Source organism: Callospermophilus lateralis, chromosome 13 (genome assembly GCF_048772815.1).
Source record: "Callospermophilus lateralis isolate mCalLat2 chromosome 13, mCalLat2.hap1, whole genome shotgun sequence".
NCBI classification, from domain to species: Eukaryota; Metazoa; Chordata; class Mammalia; order Rodentia; family Sciuridae; genus Callospermophilus; species Callospermophilus lateralis.
Window position 1 is genome coordinate 45,715,527 of NC_135317.1, and position 14,506 is coordinate 45,730,032.

The 14,506-nt window shown below is 33.6% G+C and overlaps 1 protein-coding gene across 22 annotated transcripts in view; it reads left to right on the top strand.

Annotated features, from left to right (window-relative positions):
- Znf438 (zinc finger protein 438) overlaps positions 1 to 14,506 on the top strand; it is a 191,495-nt gene that overhangs the window by 22,845 nt on the left and 154,144 nt on the right. For 19 of the 22 annotated variants that reach the window (XM_076831840.1, XM_076831841.1, XM_076831850.1 and 16 more), the window contains one exon: positions 12,069 to 12,117. The exons of 2 other annotated variants lie outside the window; for them this stretch is intronic. In XM_076831840.1, coding sequence (XP_076687955.1) covers positions 12,092 to 12,117 — 26 coding nt within the window. In that variant the 5' untranslated portion in view covers positions 12,069 to 12,091. Of the gene's footprint in view, positions 1 to 11,075; positions 11,139 to 12,068; positions 12,118 to 14,506 lie in introns of those variants that run through there. One more of the 22 variants, XM_076831846.1, reaches the window with a different exon arrangement.

The window sequence follows — 14,506 nt, forward strand, 5'->3', positions numbered from 1 at the left end:
AAGCATGATGAAGGATTGATATCCAAAATACCTAAAGAGTTTTCTCAAACTTAGTGAGGTAAAAATATTAAAATTCAGTACATAAGTGGGTAGAGTGTTTTAGCAGTTAACAAACAGTACAGTAAAATGTGGGCATGTTCACCATAACTGGGTAATCAAAGAAATGCATTTTAAATCAACCTTGAGTTACCACTTCCATTCTTTCAAAGTACTTAAAATAATTCCATGTTCTTGAGGGGTTTAAAAGAAAGGAGCCCATTCGTACTTGTTTGTTCTTATGCTTTATCTATTCCTAGTCACTGCTTTTCTCTGAATATTCTGTGTGATTTTGGACTCTTGTACCTTATCCTCATGGGTGTTTTCCCTTTGCTTCCTGGTCTCCTGTCCAGGAAAGGGTGAAGGATTTTCACCTTTGTAGAACAGCAGTCAGAACCTGGGGGCATCCCTCCCCACTCAGTGCTGGTGAGCATTCTGCACTGCAGCCCTGGGCACAGGAGTCAGTCCTTACCACTGGCAGGTGGGTCTTGAGGCCTGCGATGGTCAGGTCCTGCCTCAGGGCCTGGCACACAGTAATTGTTTGATGACTGTTGTCCTAAGTCATTGAACTTTGGTGAATATTTTAATGAACTACAGTATATTGGGTTGTTGAAATAACATGATCATTGGAAGTATGAGTATGGTCAATTTTGTAACTAAGTATATAATGATATTTTCAGTGTGATTTTAACTTCACTTGAAAAGTAATGTGCATAAAATGAACTGCTTTATATTTTTAGACTATTAATAAACTTTTTAAATTTAGTTTATATAGTCTTTATGATAAAATATGTAATTTAAAAAAAGTCAGCTAGCAAACTGACCTCTACCTCCTCCATCACAGACTAACCTCTGGGTCTCCTGTCCAGTTATCTGATCGAACAGGAAGTAGCATGGTCTTGTGGACTTTTAAAAATAATTGCATTTATGTGAGTGGAATTAGGTCCTCAAGCATATTTGAACTTATACTGTTCCTTAATACATGTAGCTTGAGAAATTTTATTTTCTAAATAATTTTATTTTATGGATGCATAGCACTAGTTTTTAGTTTACAAATGTGTTCCCATTATCAAAGATAAATTCCAAAGCTTCTAATGATGTCAAGTATAAATGGTAATTGATTCCTTTAACATATTTTGAGTGTGACCATCTGCCTGTGACCAACATAGAGAATTTCTTTAAACAAGTCCTTGTCTGTTAGGGAAGACAGACACTCCAGAGGCACTTCATATAGTACCATGAGTGCCATGAACATGTGATGAACAAAGTACAGGGAAGACTGTGGGGAGGGAGAAGTTCTTTTTTCTTTTTTTTTTTTTTTTAACCAAAGGAGGCCAGTGAGATGCAAGGTTCTTCTCTAGTGAGTTGACTCCTCAGCAGGACTTCAGAGAATTGACAAAATTTTTTGCCAGGAGGAAGGAAAAAACAAAAAGCATGAACAGAAAGGCAGAGGTAGGGCTGGGGATGTGGCTTAAGCGGTAGCACGCTCGCCTGGCATGCGTGGGGCTCTGGGTTCGATCCTCAGCACCACATACAAATAAAGATGTTGTGTCCATTGAAAACTAAAAAAATAAATATTAAAAAAAAAAAGAAAGGCAGAGGTATAGAAGTGTAGGATCTGTTCAGAAGCCACTGAAAGATTTTAGAGAGGGATATGACATGGTCAGGTTTGTGGTTTTGAGAGAAAATTGAGGTCAATGTGGAAAATGATTATAACAAGAAGACATGAGAAAAGTGATTCTCAAACTCAGTTCTAAGTTTTGTTTTTTTTTTTTTGTGTGCTCTCCCATGTGACATTTAAATAAGCATTCTCAGTGTTTAGATTGCAATATAGATAAAACATTATATTATACACAGTTTTAGCCAGTCAACCTTGTGACCTCACTATACCTATATATAAGGTGTCTGTTCTAAAATTCTGATTAAGAACCAGTGCACTAAGGAATGAGATCAGTTAAGAGGCCATTGGTGGTGCTTCTTTAAATTCACTGTATAGACTTGGTGTCAGAGTTGATGTATAAGGCTTGAGAAAAAAGGAAGTACAGACCATTGTTACTCAGATTTTTATGTGCATTTGAATTGCTAGGGAATTAAAAGGTAGGTTCTGATGCAGCAGGTCTGGGGCAGGGCCTGAAATTCAGAATTTTTATAGGTTCTTAGTGATGCCATCAATTTTTGTCCATGGACCATATTTAAGTAGCAAAAGTGAACTAACTTAGGTGTGAGGCTGCAGTGACTACATGGTGCTGTCATCATTTGAAATGCAGAACACAAAAGAAAAGAAAGGTTGGGGAGAACCCGAGGAATCTGTGTCTTTCTGGGATGTTTAGATCAAGAATTATTGATAGCTGGAAATTTGGATATTAAGCATAAGGAAAAAAATGAGGCCTAGAGATACAGATTTGGAAATCAGTATTTCATTGTTGGTAGTAAAAGCTGTGAGAATAAATGACATTTCCTGTAAGAAGGAGATGAAAATCCTATTAGAAAATATACTTATTCCTGTTTTTAGAATTTTGATGCTTCATTCAAGTGACTATAAACTAGCAATGGAGAAGAAACTAGAGAGTTTCTCCCTGTAAATAATTCTTGTGGTAAATTCAGGAATGGGGAAGCCTTCTTTGGAAAACAGCCTTCTTCCTCGGTAATGACTGGAGATGAAGTTAAACATTCCATAGATCTGTTTAAGAATGCATTAAAGTATCTTTTTTATTATGAAAATCCATCCATATAAAAATATGTATTAAGCAGCTTCAATATGTCAGGCCTTCTTTTCTAAGCTCTGGGTTAAAATAATAGCAAATACAATGAATCCCTGATACAATGGAGCTTATGGGAAGATTGACACAAGTAATTATAAGATAATATGGTAAATGATAATAGGGAAGTGTCAGATGATATGAGAGCCTACATACATCAGGAGCACATGACTCAGTGGGAGACATGGGATGACCTTCCTAAGGAAGTAACATTTAAACTGAGATCAGAAGGCTGAGTGGAGGGGACCTACAAAAAGAGGAAAAGATGGGCATGCAAGCAGTGTCTTAGAGGGGAGAAGGACCTGCAGGTTGGTGTAGTTCAGCATATCTGACCCATAGGGTATGTGGTATGAGATTGATGGGAGATGATCTTGGAAAAGTGAACAAAGTTCATGCTAGGCAGTGATGCCTGGGACTTGGGATAGGGTCAGAAAATGATATAGAAGGAAAAACTATTATTCTACCTTAGTGTAGTTCAAGCAGTATTCTTATTTATGCATGTGATTTTACAAGGTTTTTATGGACTGACCTAATAATGGAATAGTTACATTGTTTCTATAGAAAAAATGTCTGGACTTCCAAAACTGTATTATAATTTAACTTTCAAAAAATTATTTTAACTATTTGGGAACTGCTTAGATAAATGTATAACTCTAGTGTTTATTGCCATTCATGCTAAAAATGTGCTTTTACTGGTATTTTTTAAAATGGCTACAGGGTTGATTGTCTCACTCTCTGATAAAAATCAAATGAATGTATCATTCCACAGATGGGATTGAATTTTTTTCTCTTGACCATATTTAGAAAATATTTGGAAATACATGTATTAATATTTATAAATTGTATGGTGCCCTATACCAGGACAGTCTTCCCACCCTATTTACCTCCACCATCCTGAGGGCAGATACACCCTTACAACAGACAACCCCACCCATTGGAAGAGAAAAGAAGGAGGAAAAATACGGATCTCTAAAACTAGTAACAACAACAACTGGTTTCTTTCTTCAAGTATTTTTTCTCTTTCTTTTCTACCCCTCTATTCTCCGGCCCTCACATCTCCAACATATGTGAAACCAAGAACTTTGCATGAAATAGAATTTTGAGGACTGAGTCATCTTAATAATATAATATAGAGGTGTTGTATATACCCCTTTTTTTCCTTTTCTTTTTTCTTTTTAATTTTTCTTCCCTCCTCCAAATTTTACTATTTTAACATCCTGCATTTTTCTAAATACATATGCGTGTTTGTTTGATGTACTCTATTGTCTTCCCACATACTGTCTATCCTAAATTACTTCCTGTCTGTTCTCTTGCTACTAACCCTCTTCATTAGATTTCTCTTTCACACTTCCTAAGATATATTAACTCTATATCCTCATATCATCCTACGCCCCACCCCCAGTTTATTGTCTACCATCAGAAACTGTAAACTTTTTTTTACAAAACTACTGATTCTATTTTAGATAATAAATTGAATCCAACATTTCTGTACATTGAGACTAAACTGTAAATGTCTTAATAACAATGAATTGTTCATAGGTGGTGTATTGTTGATATTGGGATCTGTTAACATTGTCCTTCCCCACAAAGGAGACATCTTGGAACCCTACAAGAGCACTATAAACCTATAGGATAAAAACAATAACACCCTAGACCCACAGAGCTAGAAAGGAAGACACATGAGCAACATGAAAAGACAAGGGAAGAAAGTACCACAAACAAATCAAGACACTACATTATTAGAATCATTGGCAGCCACAGCAAAAGAAATTACAGTGAAGGAATTCAGGATGTACGTGGTTAAAATGTTCTGTGAACTCAAGGAAGATATAAGAGGCAAATACAGGCAGTGAAAGATCACTTCGACAAAGAGTTACATAAACAAATACAGGAAGCAAACGATCATCTCAACAGGGAGATAGAGGTTCTAAAAAAAACAAAAAACAAATGGAAATCTTTGAAATGAAAGAAACAATAAACCAAATTAAAAGCTCAAATGAAAGCATCACCAACAGAGTAGACCACTTGGAAGGTAGGACATCAGACAATGAAGATAAAATATATAATATAATCTTGAAAAGAACATAAACACAGTGATAATGGTTAGAAACCATAAGCAGAACATTCCAAGAAATATGGGCTAGCATAAAAAGACCAAATTTAAGAGTTATTGGGATAGAGGAAGGCATTGAGGTTCCAACCAAAGGAATGAACAATCTATTCAATGAAATAATATCAGAAAACTTACCAAACATGAAGAATGAATTGGAAATCCAAATTTAAGAAGCCTCCAGGACACCAAGTGTACCAGAATCAACAGAGTTACACCAAAGCACATTATAATAAAAATGCCCAACATACAGAATAAGGAGAGAATTTTAAAAGCCATGAAAGAAAGGCATCAGATTATATATAGGGGAAAACCAATTAGGATATCGGCAGATTTTTCAACTCAGATCCTGAAAGCTAGAAGATCCTGGAACAACATATATCAAGCTCTGAAAGAAAATGGGTACCAACCAAGAATTTTATATCCAGCAAAATTAAGGTTTAGATTTGAAGATGAAATAAAAGCCTTCCATGATAAACAAAAAGTTAAAAAGAATTTATAGCTAGAAAACCGGAACTACAAAACATCCTTGGAAAAATATTCCATGAAGAAGAAACAAAAACCAACAGTGAAAATCAGCAGAGGGAGGTAGTACCCTAATGGTTTCAAAGGATTCTTAAAAGTTAAGGATTCCCTCTGTAAACCATATTATGGTATGTGTTATATACCAAGAAAGTATAAAAAAATGAAGCTGACATGATAATTGTAATTAATAGAAAGTAAAAGATTAGTACTACCAAAAGATGGACATGCAAGCAATGTCACTAAAGTCAATTGGAAGGCAAAAAGTAAACAAAGTATAAAATGCCTAGCTTTTAAAAAAATACTTATCCATAGGCTCATCATTGTCATCATCACCACCAGCTATTGTTAGCACTAGAAATACTTGAATTTTTAAAGCAGGAAGAAGCCGTAAGGCAAGTCCCTTTGTTAAATAAGTCTATTTGATCTTTATTTTGTTTAATGAAACTGTAAGCTGAAACTGAAACTTTAACTTTTCCATGTCTGCAACTGGCAAAGTTAATTTTATCCACATCCATCTCAGAAAAAGCATCTTTCTGTATCAAAATGCTTTCAGCTTGCAAGTAACAAAAGACTCAATTGAAAATGACTTCAAGTAATAAGTACATTTTATTATCTTATATAACTAGAAGATCTGGTTTTATAGTTGTTTCATGCAGCAGCAATCCTGGATGAGCTGCCTTTTGTCCTCAGACTTCTCCCTTCCTGGTCTACAGATGGCAGCTTGAGCTCTAAGAATTTTACCTACATAACAAAATAATCAAAGTTGTAAGAAAAGAGGGTATCTCTTTTATGTTTTTTTAAGAGTAGAGTAGATTTTCTCAGAAGCCTTCTAGAAGACTTTAGCCAAAATTTTATCTCATATGCCTCAATTGCATCTCAGGGGACTACAGGTCTTGGTTAGTTGAGACAAGTCAAAATTCATGGCCCCTGCCAGAGTGAACACAATCAGGATTCTGTTACTCTTTAATTCCTCCCAGGGCCAATTTATTTTTGCCTGGGCTCTTAATCCCTTTCAATCTCTTGGAGGATCCTACTCTGTTAATCATTCTTGCCTGTATTTTCAGTTTCTCTCTTCTCACTCTTTCTTAATTCAAATTTATTGGAAGAATAATCTACAGATGCCATCTCCATTTTTCCCCTCCTGTTTTTTCCCATAAATTCCCTGCAATTTGGATTCTGCTCTTCTTAATAAAAAGCCTCCTTTTTTTTCTGTCATTTTCAGTGACTCTCTGATTGCCTAATCCTTTTTCATTTTCTTTACTTTTTCATTGATTTTCTTTCACTTTTGTCTTTTTGTTCTGTTTCACTTGTTTGTCCTGTACTCTATCATTTTCTTCCTTCTGATTGCTTAGGGTGAATTTGTTCTTTTGCTACATTTTCCTCTTCTTTAGATAGAAGATTAGGTTATTGATTTAAACCATTCTTTTTTTTTTTATAGCTGTTATTTACCCTCTATGCACTGTTTTATTTAGCTATATCCTATACATTTTGGTATGTTGTTTTGGTTTTCATTTTTTTTTGCAACATATTTTCCCACTTCCTTTATAAATTTCTTATTTAAAAAATTGGTTATTTAGGAGTATGTATGTTTTAGAAGTCTCAATCTATAGATTGCCAATTCCATTCCTCAGGGCCTGAGGCAAGGCAGGACATCATGGTGGAAAAGTGTGTTGGTGGAAAGTGACTCAGAAAATTGCACTGAGAGGCAGAGAGAGAGCTCTGCTCAAAAAGGACAAAATATAAACTCCAAAGGCATGCCTCTAGTGACCCACCTTCTCTAGCCACACTCTATCTGTTTACAATTACCACCAAGTTAATCCCTAGCAGGGGATTAATACACTAATTAGGTTAAACCTATCATAATACAATCATTTTACCTCTAAACTTTCTTACATTGTCTCACACATGAGCTTTTGGGGACATCTAACCATAACAGTACATATATTTAAGATAAGGTAAAAATACTTCACAGGTTCTTATTGATACTGCAATTTTGAGTTGAGACTATACTGTGCTCAGATCTTCCATTTGTATCTCTTTTCTCTGCACTAAAAGGCTTTCAAGGACATAAATGATTATAGAATTAGAAAATCCAATTATTATTCATCCATTTTTATTCCATATTATACAGGTGACATAATATAGGATAGTAATAATATTGAGTGACAACACTAATACTATTGAGAATATTAAAATACATATTTTTGTATATACTCTAACCATCTTACTAGTATTTGGGGCTCTAGATATTTTCTGACCCTTTATTTAGCAACATTCTAGAGGACCTTCACTGACTCCCTGCTGGAAGGAGGGTACAAAGAGAAGTAAAACACATCCCTGTTCTCCAGAAGCTAAGTACGGGTCAGCGTTGTTGGTTTGTGTGGTATCATTCTGGTATAGAAAGGTGTGGCCATAGAATCTGGGATTCTTTTTTTCTTTAAAGTAATGTTAATGATTTGATTGCATGCTTCCTAAAATGAAATCCTTTCTCTCACAGTCTACTCCTATCAGCTTCCTTTTGGTAGAGATCTTCTATACGTGTAGTCTCCCTTTATGCTATATTAGTCAAGCAGGGTTCTTCAAAGAACCTGAACTAGTAAGGTAGATGGATGGAATGATGGATGGATGGATGGATGTGAGAGCAAATGGGGAGAGAGGGAGAATGTACGTATTTTAAGGAACTGGTTCACATGATTATGGGAGCTAACAAGTCTGAAATTTGTAGGACAGGCCAGCAGACTAGAAACTCAGGCAAGATTCGCATGTTAATAGTCTTGAGGCCAAATTTCCTTAGGAAACATCAGTCTTTTCTGATAAGGCCTCCTTTTGATTTAATAAGACCCACCATTTATAGAGGGCAATCTGCTTTATTTAAAATCAGTTGAGTATAAATGTTAATCACATCCACAGACTTCTCATGCAACGCCTAAATTAGTGTTAGACTACACAGCTGGACACCATAACGTGAGCCAAGTTGACACATAAAATTAACCGTCACACCTGGGTTGAACACTGAATTTGTTGTCCAAATTGAGATTTGTTTTTTGAGGATAGGGAGTTATAAATAAAACTATATAATTATGTACATAGAATATTTTATAGTTACATGATTTTATTCATTGACATTGTTTTTTTTTATCATTGGTGAACCTTATAAAATAGTCCTATTAGGAAAATTATTCTAAAAATATTAACATTTATCTGTGTTCATTAAAGCACAACAAAAACTGTTCTTTTGAGTTTCTCAACATTGAAAAGAATAGTAAATGTAATATATATTATTTTGTATCTTAGTCATAAATTGGGTATTTACATATTTCTGAAAAATGAATTTTAAAAATTAGTTGTATTATTTTTAATTGCCTCAGAAAATTGTGGTTTTTATCAAAGTTGCATTTTATGTTTGCTAGTTTTTTGGGGGGAGGAGGAGGATACCCAGTATTGAATTTAGGGGCACTTGATCACTGAGCTACATTCTCAGCCCGATTTTGTATTTGATTTAGAGTTGGGGGTCTCAGTGATTTGCTTGGTGCCTCACTTTTGCAGAGGATGGCTTTGAACTCATGATCCTCCTATCTCAGCCTCCCGAGCTGCTGGGGTTATAGGTGTGTGCTACAGCACCTGGCAAATTACTAAATTTAAAAACATTGAAAAATATGAAAAATTCTGTTGATTTCTTTTAAACTGCTGCTATTCTCTGTGAATTATGATTTAAAAATTTTAGAATAGGATCTCAAATTATAAATACTAAGGTACCTGTCAATTTCAAAGCAAATTCTACTAAATTGAGATTATTCTAAAGTTTTGAAGTTTTGAAATAGTTTAACATGTAAGTATTCCAGCCCATATTATTTAACAGATATTGCTCTATTTAGAAGACTAAATTTTTAGAAGACAAAGCTTGTTACATAAATTGTATCTATAGGTCTTGAAAAAATTTATCAAATTTACATGCTGTTAATTTTTAGGGATTCATTCTTAGGTTTATTTCATTTTGCCATGTATTATAAATAAGTTATCTTTAAATATTATATATTGAATTAAAAGATTTTTTTCTTATTTTGGCTGCTGTTATAAAATACCATAAATTGAGTGACTTAAATAACAAGCATTTATTTCTCATAGTTCTTGAGGCTGCGAAGTCTAAGACCAAGGTGCTGGCAGATTCATTGTTTGACAAGGGCCTGCTTCCTGGTTGCAGAACTGGTTTGATCTTATGTCCTTATATGACCCTTCCTTTGTGTGTGCACTGAGCAAGAGGGAGGAAGGGAGAGACAGAGAAAGATCTTGTCTCATTATGTTATAAAGGCCTTAATATTATCATGAGGGTCCCAATTACATAACCTAATCTAACTTTAATCACCTCTCAGATGCCATACCTGGAAATACTATCACATTAGGTATTAGGACTTAAATGTAAGTGTTTTGCAGCAGGAACACATATTTTTAATCCATAGCTATTTCCAACTGAGTTTGAACAAAATGAAACCAGATTTAGAAAGTGATTGAAAATCATCAGTACTATTGATTTTGCCGAGTGGATCTTAAAAGAGTCAAAGAATTCTAAGACAGGTAACAAAAAGAAAACATGTACTACTATGATGAAATATTTTTTAAATTTGACATCATCTTTGTCACAAAAAATTTTAATTCACTTTCTTTATGTATATATTAATTTTCATAAAACTTGTCAAACTATAACAGCTTCTGTGGATGGAGTTGTGAAATTGCTTCCATTTTTATTGGTAGTGGTATATTAAAGTTTATCTAGGCACAGATGTGAATTATATCTGAACCAGAACCCAAGTCCAAGTTTGTTTCTGTTCCATAATTGTTTTTATTTTAGTGAAAATGTTTTTACTATGATGCTATATATGCTCTACCAAAATTTGTATTGTATTATCACTATAAAAATAGAGGTATAGAGTTGGTTCTTATTTGTAGATTTTATTTTGTGAATTTTTCTATTCTTGTAAATTTAATCATGGATCTTTTGTAGTCATTAAGTAGAATGAACAACTACAGACAACACAGAGTAGTGATAAAAAGTGTCCTTTGTGTGGTCTGTGCAGCGTTTTGAGGTTTTGTTTTGTTTTGTTTTTTTAATGCTTCCTGTTAGTGATTTTGGTGTTAAAAATTTTAACTATCCAGTATAGAATTTAAGTGTTGTGTAGTTTTCCTAAATGCAAGAAGGCTAATGATGTACCTATAGAAAAAATAATGTGTTAGAAAGCTTCATTCAGACCTGTATTATAGTGCTGTTAACTGTGAGTTGTTAGTGAATCAACAATATATATTAAATAAGATATCTTAAAACAGAAACATATGTAAAACAAGGGTACATTTCATCAGTTGATGAAAATGTGACCAGAGTGTGTCAGCCTAACTTTGTATCTCTTAGGAACAATAGTTTGGTATTCACTAATTAAGTGTTCATGGTAACATTATAAAACTTAACTATTCTGAATAATGAGAACCAACTGTAATTTTGTCTTTATTGTTGAACTTTTAAACTGAATTGAAATAGCAATTACAGCAATATCAGGTGTTTCATGTTCTACAGGATGAACATCCAAAAGCTTTACTTTGATTTCACAAATTACATGGGGCAATCAAGCCATTATTGGAATTAATTGATTTTTCCATTTGACACTGATAGAAAGCTGAAATCATTAAACTGAACTTCTTCTATTAATGAAGCCAAAAAGGTAACATGTATCACTTTACCTTGACTGCGTAAAACAATTTTGAATCAGAACTGAGATTTTTTTAAAAAGTCATTTGATCTAGATGAAAAGTCATGCTTTATAGAGTAAAATATAAAACACTTTCTCTGCCTGCTTTTATTTCATTGTGTTTGGGCAAGTCATAAGCTGAGGCAGCAGCATTGGGTATTTTGGGTACTCTCTTTGAGAGTCAGGTGTCAGTTATGATACTTATAAGAGGTAAGTTACTGCTAAGTGTCTTTCAGATTTAACTACATGTTAAATTGATAAATGGCTTCACTGCCTGTGCATCTCATACATGAGTCTGAGCTCATGCCAGAGCCTAAGTGAAAATTACAAATGTGTCCCAGTTTATTTCAGTGGTATCATTAAAAAATTTGTTGGAAAATGAAAAATCTAGGACATATAATAATTTGGTTGGGGCGCTGAGATGGTGGCATAAATTAGGATTATCTCGGTGAAACTGACACACATGGACACTTTACCTTTCAAAAATTTCCTAACACCAAATTCTTGATTACTGTTTTCCCATCAAAAAGGATATGCCCTCAATATGATTCACTTGTTTATGTCTGTTTAGTAATTTCCACAGCATTATGCACTTAGAAAAGAATGTGAAGCACTCTTAGTCAGTTTTATTCATTGTGTCATTTCTTTTATTTCTGGAACATTTTCTATTCATCTTAAAATTTTTATTAAATTTTATGTGCTTTCACTTTTAAAGTAAAGATAATAATAGTAATAAACCATGCACTTATTTTCCTTGAAATTAGTTTTTTGTTATCTTAATACAAATACACAGTAATTAAAAATGGAAAGTTGAAAATTAAAAGAAAGTAATTTTTATATATATTTGATAAAACTGGATTATCTGAATATATGATTATAATACTACTTTATATTCTATTACAGAATTAATTGAAAAGATTTACTCTATGTCTATAAGAGCCTTGGGAGATAGGTAAGTGACAAGGCTCTTTTGAAGAGCTATTTCTGAAACATTAAGTCATTTGATCTCATAGGTTTGTGGAAAAGGAGATGGGCCATATCTGAGTGATTTACTTCTTTTTCTCTTAATACATTAGTAGAAGTATCATGTTTATATGACTCTTCATGTAAATTTTCTCTAATACCTAATGACCAATCATATTTTCCAGGGAATTTCTGTTTATTTTTTATAATAACCATAATAAGAATAGCATTAATAAGACATTGAAGTGTAGTATGTACCAAAAGTTACTGCATTAAAAAAAAAATCATTAAGTGCAAAGTACCTTGAATTGCATCTAGAAACTGAAAAAAGGTGTTAATGGGAAAATAGATAAAATCTAGTTTAGTTCAAAATAACAAATTAGTTTTAATTTCTTAGTTTTAACAAATGTTGCCAAGATGTTAACTTTAGGGGAAAGTGGGTGAAGGGTGTACAGAAACTCTGTACTGTGTTTGTGAATCTATTTTGTAAGTCTAAACTTATTCCAAAATAAGCTTAAGACAAAAAAGCCAAAGTTTGTTGATTTGAGACTTATAATTTGGAAATAGATTTTCTGTGTAATGGTTTGAAAAAAAATCAAAATTATTCATTTCCTTTAAAAATACAGACTCGGTGAAATAGAGATGGGGGGAAAATGTAATCATAGGAATTGTGGAATTTCATTTTTTGAACATTGGCATGCTGTTCATGAACTTGTCCTAGTACTTAGTTATAGGCATTCTCTTTGATTCCTTTAAGACATTTGTGTATTCTTTGATCATTTTCTATAGCATTTTCTTTTAATATAAGCAGGCCCTTTAAATGGTTCTCAGTATGCTGCCCACCCCTCTCTTTGTTAGTGTACTAGAGACAAAATGTCAATGATGTGACTCAGTGGTTTGGAATTAAGAGCTTGTTATGTATAGTTTTGTTCAGTTGTACCTACTTAAGCTTCTAGGTCAAGTTCTAGACATAGTTGACCTATTGGTAATGAGTATGAATAAAGATGAACATAACTTAAATAGCCTTTCTGTAATTGAGCTAAAATAATTTAGAATCAATTGCTGCCAGATAATAGAAATTCTGTTTCCAAAATGGACTTTATCATGATAACTCTTAAATTTCTATAAATATTAAAAGATCATAAGAATGAAACTCTGTAGTTCACTGAAACTGTTATGTAACTTCTCATTAATAAAATAACCATGCTAGTCTTATGAATGGTTTCCTGCTTCTGTTGCCAACTTCAGTAATTTTAGTTAAAATTCATAAAGGGAAATAGAAATATATTACAATTAAGGATATAGACATTTAAAATTCTTACAGGCTTGGAGATTTCTGTTTTGTTTAATAATCTTTATTCAGAATTGGTATTATTAATCTTATGTTAATAGAATTTACAACTCTACTTCTTTGTTGTATAGCATTATTGTTCCAACTTTCATAGGGAAGTTTGGAAAAAAGTGTAATTTTTTTTTCAGACCAAGTTTGAAATCTGTTGATCATATGTCACTCAAAACAAAATGAAATCAAATGAAACTTTTATTATTCTGTACTATAAGAGCATCAAAAGTGCTGTTTTTAAGGACATGCTTAACATTTAGCTGATTGTTATTTTGTGGTCATAAAAGTGAGAATAAAAGAGAATAGCTAATATATATTGTGCAATTACAAACAAGGCTTTTTACTTTTATTTAATCTTCACTAAACCTGAGAGGTAGATTGGAATTCCCTTTATAAATGAGGCTGGGAGAGTAACAGATATCTGTATGCTATCCCTGAGACTATGGGGCAAAAAGAACAAGATCCTTTTGTTTGTAGTACCCGCAACTTGGTTCACGTTTTTAGCAGCTTGCAGGAAATGTTGACACATTTTCATGAACATATAGTAAACTTCAGATTACTTCTACTTTTTCTGGGAAAGAGTACTAGATCACACTGGGTGACCTAGAACAGATTCTTCTGGAGAGACCAGCCTGCGTTAAGTTCTCCTGTTTCTTGTTCTACCCTTGATATGGCAGAACCCTAACATGCCAGCTGTTTTCTATTACCTGATTAACCTGTTAACCTGATAAATTACAGAACACTCACTTATTGTGGGTTTCTTTGATCATATGCCAGGAACTTTTGGCAGCTCTGGGGAACATGCTCACAACATGCATTTGGTCAGTTAGGTAACGAAGTTCTTAGGAACTTGGATCCAGAAACTAGGACAGTTGCCAGAGATGAGAGATGGAGTCGTTGTGCATATGACAGGTGAAATTCAGCTTTTCAGACCAGTTGGTCAGGAGTTAGAAATTGAGTTGGTTTGTTAAACAGTTTTGTCAGTCCCCTTTTCAGATCACCTCAGTGGCTACTCACCAGACTCAAGATAAAACCC